General features: G+C 25.9%; 1 protein-coding gene across 2 annotated transcripts; it reads right to left on the bottom strand.

The window, feature by feature from the left end:
- Window positions 1–2,377: 2,377 nt before the first annotated feature.
- On the bottom strand, window positions 2,378–7,616 carry LOC136089308 (uncharacterized). Of its 2 annotated transcripts, none has more exons than XM_065815252.1 (7): window positions 4,596–7,616; window positions 4,023–4,116; window positions 3,787–3,917; window positions 3,294–3,384; window positions 3,096–3,142; window positions 2,716–2,871; window positions 2,378–2,566 (listed from the first exon to the last, which is right to left on the bottom strand). In XM_065815252.1, the coding sequence occupies exons 1-4, from the start codon at window positions 4,717–4,719 to the stop codon at window positions 3,347–3,349; spliced, it is 387 nt and encodes a 128-aa protein (XP_065671324.1). In that variant the 5' UTR covers window positions 4,720–7,616; the 3' UTR covers window positions 2,378–2,566; window positions 2,716–2,871; window positions 3,096–3,142; window positions 3,294–3,346. The 2 variants fall into 2 exon arrangements, with proteins under 2 accessions (XP_065671324.1, XP_065671325.1); XM_065815253.1 differs by having other exon boundaries at window positions 3,294–3,363; window positions 4,596–7,596.
- Between the last annotated feature and the right edge of the window lie 282 nt (window positions 7,617–7,898).

Here is a 7,898-nt window from a genome sequence, read left to right on the forward strand (position 1 = left end):
TATATATATATATATCCAAAATTTCTTTTTAGCTCTTCTAGCTCTAAATTTCTTTTGTAATGTACACAGATAATTACATTTTGTATTGGTATTGAAGAAATCAGCTATATAGGTATTTAAACAAAATTAAAAATTAAACTTCAACTGAAGATGACTATTGATAGTCGAAACATGTATTGTTTTGTTTAGAATTAATAAAATGGTTTTATTAATTAAAAAGTTTGTCTTGTTTATTAAAATAAATATATATATATATATATATATATATATATATATATATATATATATATATATATATATATATATATATATATATATATATATATACAGTGGCGGCTCGTCAATAGGGGCCATAGGGGCCCGGCCCCACCTATATTTATTTAAGATAAAATATTTGATAATGTTAATATGTATTTTTATATATGCAAATATGCAATTATCAGCCTAAACTATTTGCAGACAAGTTTTATAAAAATAAATAGTTCTAAAGTTAGTTCTAATTTTAAACTATTTTAATTTATAAGTAATACGTTTATTTGCAATTAATTCAAAGTATTGTAGCGTTGTTTTAATTCATTGCCAATAACGGCTGGGCCGATTTTTACTGGCCTTATTTATTTTGTTTGTAGTAATATTATTTTTGATGCGCGCGCAAAATTTATTGTGCTTTCAGATAGAACGAAAAAACGCACCGCAGGGCCTCATTGAACTGGCCCGAAAAGAAAAGAACCATAAAAAACATCACGAATTTTAAAAACTTCATACAACATTTTTAATTCTCGATTTTAAGAGTGAAGAATTTAGTTTAGAAGTTTTGTTGACTCAATAAGGTACAATAATATTAGGACACTTTATAACATTAAATGTAAACATTTATTTGTAAAAATAATGTAAACATTATACATTTGTTAATATTGGAATTTCACTGTGAATATTAGCAGTGTTTATATTGCAATATTAACAGTGTTATTAACTGTGCAATATTAACAATGTAAGAAATTTTATAAAAAAGTTTGGAAATTTTATAGTTTGGAAAATTGATTTTAAAGTATCATAAAAAAGTTCTGCATTTCTTTTATAATCAACAATCTTGTACATTTTATAATATTTGCTAATGAACTACATTTTTCAGGCATATATTGTTTTATTTACTTTTTAAAATTTTAAAGCTTATTATTTTTTTTTACAGAGAAAAAAATTGTGGCTCAGCCATATTAATGATGATCTTGATTTGTGTATTGTTTGGCAAGTTTATATGTTGTGACACGAGAAAGCTTAGTCATTTCTACAAATATAATAAGAGCTACTGCAATTTTGAAATTCTTGTTCTTTTCTCAATGAGGGATTGCTAAAGTTTATTTTTTCCAAATAGCTTATGTATCATATTGATTTTTTGTCCAAAATGTTAGCCACTTATCAACGTTGATTAGGTGTTTACAAAAAACGTTGATCGAATGTTGCTTTTCAATGTTTAATCAACAAACATTTTTTCTGGTGATTCAACACTGATTTTTATAATAGTCGACGGCATTTTGATATCGCTTTTTGATGCATATATCAAAAAAATATATATCAAATATTTACGAAATATATATATGTTTATATATTTATATATAAACATATATATATATTTCGTAAATAGTTGATATATATTTTTTTTATATATATAAATATATATATTCATATATGTTTATGTTTATATATTTATATATATATATATATATATATATATATATATATATATATATATATATATATATATATATATATATATATATATATATATATATATACATATATATTAACGAAGAAAAAACAACTTTTTCTATGGTACTTTAAGTTTCATGCCTATACGGCAATCATCAGCCATTGAATATATATATATATATATATATATATATATATATATATATATATATATATATATATATATTTATTTAAACAACTTTAAAATGTATTCTACAAAATAGAGTGCTCAATGTTCTTAGAAGAACAGAGCAATTATAAATTAGTAGGAAATCAATAAACAAATTTTTTTTTTTTAACACAGTGTTTCATCGATAAAAAGACTCATCAGAAATGCTGTCATCAATAAAAAAAACTCATTATTTCTGATAAGTCTTTTTATTGATGAAACACTGTGTTAATTGAAAAAAATTTTTAAGTGATTTTCTAATAATTTATAATTGATATATATATATTATGTATGTATATATGTACATATATAAAATATTTATATATAAAATTTATACATATTGCTCATATCTTAATTTGTTTTGTAAAAAACAGGCTGTAAATAAAGGATTTAGCAAAAAATTTATTGATAGAGCAATTCAAAGCTAACTCAAAAGAATAATGAAATAAAGTAGGCACTGCGTTAAGTAAGAAAGTCTTTTATTGAATTTAACACAAAATTTACATTTTCAAACAATTTATTTAGCGTTTGCAGCATTGTTCATTTTTAAAACTTTTTGATTGAGTCGTTTTCCTGATTATTTTAAAAATTTCGAAATGCCTGATCAACATTCGCAAATTTTTGCATCATGATGCTGTCGTGTAATCGCATCTAAATCAAAAATGCAAATCAAATTAAAAAAAAATCAAACTGCAGAAATTATAGCAAATAGTTACATAAATGACTGACTAGGGCAAACAAAATATATTTCCTGTAAAAAAAAAAAATCTAAAAAAATGCATAAAACCATTCTAACTCACTATCATATGATACAGGGTGTATGTTTTAAAATTTATCTTCAATGAACCACCAGAGACATTAAAACAGGCCCCAGCATCCTCGCTCATCAACAACTTTCCAAAAGCAAAAGCCGATTTATATGGAGTATTACCTCCACAACGATTAAGAGAACTCATCTATTATTACAAAAATAAAAATTACTTAAGGGTCAGAATACATATTATGTTCATTCTATATGAATGAAATTTATATTAATTTTCATTAAATATTAATCTTAATTTCAATACATGGATTTTTAAAATTGACTCTTGAATCACTTTTCTGATTTGATTCAAAATTTTGAAAATTTGTGGGGGTCTTATGCAATACTTGATATTAAAATAAAAAGCAACAGTAGTACCTTTTTATCTATTTTTGCCATCCAACTCAACGCAACGTTTTAAAAATCTTAAAAAAAATGTAGTAAAATAAATAATATTATTATTATTCATGTAAAATATTTTGTAAAAAATTAACCATGAAAAATTACCTAAATGGAAAAAATAAATAAAACTTTGATTAACACATTGAAATGAACATTCTTAAAAATTTTATTTACCCTGGCAAGACAAATGTCTTTCTCTGCTATCCTCTTTATCCAAAACACAATTTTTAGAGCCATTTTCTACCTAGGTATAGATAAATTATACCTACAAAAATTAAACAAAATTTTTAAACATTATATAGTGATTTTTATTTAAACTTGTCAACAAATATATATTTATAAAATATTTGTCAACAAAATTATATTCTATAACATATAGTTCTGATTTCTATTAATTTTTTTACTGAACACGCACACAGATTTTAATTAAAACAAAAGCAACATTAGGACTTTTTTTTTACCAATATATTTGAAGGCAACATTATTTTCCCTTGAGATAGATTAGTTTCTTTCGAGAAATCAATGTTATTTTCAGCAACTGAAAAGCTTGCTATTTCACTGTGTAAATGGGGAGTTGATATCGATTTAAAAACATTTATAATTCAGTAAAAAAATAAGCATGTTTATTTTAACAAACCATTATGTTACTTTTACAAAAATAGTTAACCTGCTATATTTAGAATCACGTTAGATGTTCTTTGGCTATTTGAGCTATCAAAATAATATCTTCTGTATAGTTCTTCATCACCAACCACAATATTTTCATCACTTTCAGAGAATGTCATTGCTGTCTTTCTCCTTTAATATAAACTTTACTTTTTAAACAAAAAAAAGTACATGATTTGTGTGATTCTTTCTTGGAAAATTATTTATTTATTTAAAACTAATTTTAGTAAAATTTACTTTTGCTTTGCCCCTTTTTTCTCTTCGGTGTCAGTTTCAATATTTAAAGTATCTGTTGTTTTCTCTAAGCGTGACTGAGCTTTTTCATAAAAATCTAAACGCAAATCTATGTACGTAAAATCATTTATCAATATCTAATAAAATGAGAGAATGGGGTGCAGTTGGTGCACAGCATAAAAATTAATGAATTTTAATGAAAAACCCATGAAAATTAATGAATTTTTTAGTTTTTAAAAAACACTAAAAGTTTAAAAAAAAAACTAAAAACATTGTTAAAAAAACTTTCTTTTATAAAGACTCCAAAATAAAAATGTTTTTGTCAACGAAAAAAAAATTGTTAAGAATCTTCTTTAAACATTCTAATGACATTCAGAACATATAATTTAAGCAAATGCCCGTTGGAATATTGGATTTAAAATAAGTGATATTAAATTAGAGAATAGTCATATTGTAAAGGGGGGCCCAAAATAAATTTGCTCCAGCACATGTTTATCCTCTCCAGTGCCCTGGTCAAAACATACAGTTCAGTATCTAATTCAATTTTTTTACATTTTTTTATAGTAATATGCAAACCTGTAGTGTATAAAATCCTAGCTGGGTATATCTTCCAATCAGAGATTGGTGCCTGCAAGGTTGTGACAGCTTTACGAATCGCAGCGGAACTTTTAAATAAATTCCAGAAGCGTTTTCCCATCATTTTACATCCAACTTTTAGTAATCACTACCACTACTTTAATTTTTCCATTTAAAAATTCAACAATGGCAAATGACATTTCAATATTCTGGTGCAATTTAATTCTAAACAATCTTATATAAGTTGCAAAATAAAATTAAAAATACATTAGAGATTAAAAACAATGAACTTTGTAAAACGCTTTTTATATTTATTAATGTAAAACACCAGCGTAAATATTTTATTATTTCTATAAACATACCAGCTATTTGTTTCACACAAAAAATTTATAAACTAAAATGCATTAAACTCACTTTAAAATTATTCAATGAACTATATATTTGACAAATTTATAACAAATTTTACATAATGACACATGCACAGACATTCTTTAAAAATTGATGGTCTGCAAGTATAATCAAAATTTGTGTTTTAATTCAAGAAATCAGTGATCATAAGCAATATCACAATGTCTAAGCAGAAAAAAAAAGCATAACCACCTTTTTGAAGAGGTATCATCAAGCCTTTTTTCAAAAGTTCTTTTTTTTTTCAGAAAAATTGTTTTTAGGTTGGCTAATGAATTTACATAACAAATGTCTAAATAAGATGTTTCAAAACAATCAGGAAAAAACTTTCGAACTGAATGACAATTTAGAGTGTTGCATTTTGCAAGATCTACCAAAACCTCTTCTACTAAAATAAACCCTTTGTCTTGAATGAATTAAACTCTGTCTCGTAGATTTGATGTGATCTTTTTATTTACCACTTGGGCAGAAATTTCTTTACCATTCCTTTCTCTAAGAAAAATATCCAACTTTTTTCTCTCATCTAGTTGATTCACTTTTTGGGCAACAGTCTGATGTGATTTTCGCACTATTTTTTTAATTCAACCCAAAATGTTTTCAAAAGGAAAAGCTGATAGATAATCAAGACTCTCCCTAAAGTTAACACAATCATCAGCTAAATGAATCATGCTATGAACATTGTATGTTACCAAGATGTCCCCATACAAAGTTTGTACTTCTCTAATTAAACCATATAAGCAACTGTTTAGCAAATGCAACAATTCATTTTTCACCATTTTATCAGAAAGCAGTATGTGTATAGCAATTGAAAGAGAAATAAAAAAGTCATAGTTAGTTTTTTTTTTATTTTTCCTTTTTGAAACAACAGGTCCAGCATAAAGCAGAAAGAATCAAAACTCTGATGCTTTTCACTTCTCAAGTTCATTTAAAGAGTGTGGTCTACATTGAAAATTGGATGGTGTATAACTTCATAAATTTATGAGTTCATTCGAAATACTGTCTTTAACAGATTGACTTATTTTAATACATCGGGGACCTTTACACCAGTTTATTAGAAGTTTTTTAATTACCCCAAGACATATAAGGTGCATATAGTCCAATGGGAATCCAGTTACCATTGGGAAATTTAACTGAACAAGCGGAGAAAGACTCTTGTCAAGTTGGTGACCTTCTTCTTTATACTAATTATTTTTAAAAGCCATGTCAGTGCGAAGTTTAATAATCACATGCAGCTGTTTATACCCATTAGTTTGAAATTTTTTCATTTCAAGAATAAAATCTTCAAAGTACTCAACAGCATATGGTCCTTTTCTGTTAATTGTAAATAGTATTGGCCAAATGGAAGTCTTTTTACTATTGTACATAGGTGCACCATCAATACTTACAATTAGGTCAAGCTTTTCCTTATTTCCAACTGTTGATATATAATAATCAATTGCACTTTCAACTCTAAGATATATATAATTGCCTCCACTGACATATAAAACATTAACTTTTTGAAGAGATTTTTGTAATGTCTGCCAGCATTTCGGTATAGATGGAGTAAATTTATTTCAGTGAAATAAAAGTGCATTTAAAGCATCATCTTTTATACAGTATTTTAATGACCACTCATATAAAAAATCTTTTGTTGAAGTTAGAGTATCAACACTACTGTATAAACTATTTTCAACTGCAATGTCATCAACATCACCATAATAAGATTCAACTTTACTTAAACAAAATTTATTTTCAGGCATAGTAATTGAAAGCATAAATATATCGCTGTGCACATCTTCAGAAACTTCAAAAATCTTTTGAATGTCTAAATCTAGATGAAAGCAATTCCCTCTACCAACAATATTGCACTCTTCAAGAAGATATTTTATTCTTTTTTCAGTATCTCGTTTTTCTTTCATAAATTCTTTCATGTATAGGCTTCTGTCACATTTAGGCATTATTATTTTTATTTTATTACATCACAAAAGAAAAAAAAAATTAAGGAATTATTATTCTTATAAAGAAAAAACCAATTTAAATTGCATTTTGTACTATATGATTTAAGTTTGCAGTCAGAATTTATCAGGCAAATACTTGCAGTCATAAACATTACTAATTTGCTATGATAATAGCAATGTTATTATAATAAGCATTAATAGGCCAAATTGCTGCCAAGTTGTGACTTTCATTTTAAATTGTTAAAATTTTTATATTAAGATGTTCTATTATCCTCAAATAGTTAAAGAACTACCTTAATTTCATTAGGATAATCTTTATTCAAGAACTGAAAATATAATTACTTAACAAAATATATGTTTTTCAATAAAGTTTATATTCATTTCATAGGTTTTATCTATCCATTTATTCTATCCATCTATAAAGGTTTTAATTATATTACGGTACCGTAATGTAATTAAAATTTGAACAAACGTTTTATTACCACCAAAAATAACAAAAAAATCCCAGCAGAACATGCTGTTTGCTCAGCAAATTGCTGTTAGTAAACAGCTCAATAAATTTGTTTTTTGTCAACAGTAAATCAACGAACGTTTAGTGTTTGTAAATAAACGTAGATTTGCTGTTGATAACATTGCTCTTGCTACAACATCCATTTATAGTTGATCGCCGTTGATCGCTAATGTCAACGCAAAATCAACGTTGATCAACATCAAATCAACGCTTCATGTTTTAGAGGGTTGTTGCAGCAATTTCTATTGACACAGGTCGAGTACTAGATGTCGAGGTAATGAGTAAATATTGCGAGGCTTGTATTAATGCCAGACAATGGAAACATTCAAACGTAGAGAAATATGCAAGTTTTATAGCAGACCATACTTGTACAAACAATCATCATGGATCTGCACCATCAATGGAATTGGTTGGCACAGAAAAAATTTTTAATCGATCTATAGAATTAAA

Source organism: Hydra vulgaris, chromosome 13 (assembly GCF_038396675.1).
Source record: "Hydra vulgaris chromosome 13, alternate assembly HydraT2T_AEP".
In the NCBI taxonomy this organism is placed as follows: Eukaryota; Metazoa; Cnidaria; class Hydrozoa; order Anthoathecata; family Hydridae; genus Hydra; species Hydra vulgaris.

Excerpts from the sequence above, each read along its gene's own strand:
- LOC136089308 (XM_065815252.1), bottom strand. The coding sequence starts at position 4,719 with ATGATGGGAAAACGCTTCTGGAATTTATTTAAAAGTTCCGCTGCGATT. Across the intron at positions 4,117-4,595 it reads TAGGATTTTATACACTACAG|ATTTTTATGAAAAAGCTCAG; the intron begins GTTTGCATATTA and ends ATTTGCGTTTAG. Across the intron at positions 3,918-4,022 it reads AAAAAAGGGGCAAAGCAAAA|GAGAAAGACAGCAATGACAT; the intron begins GTAAATTTTACT and ends TTTATATTAAAG.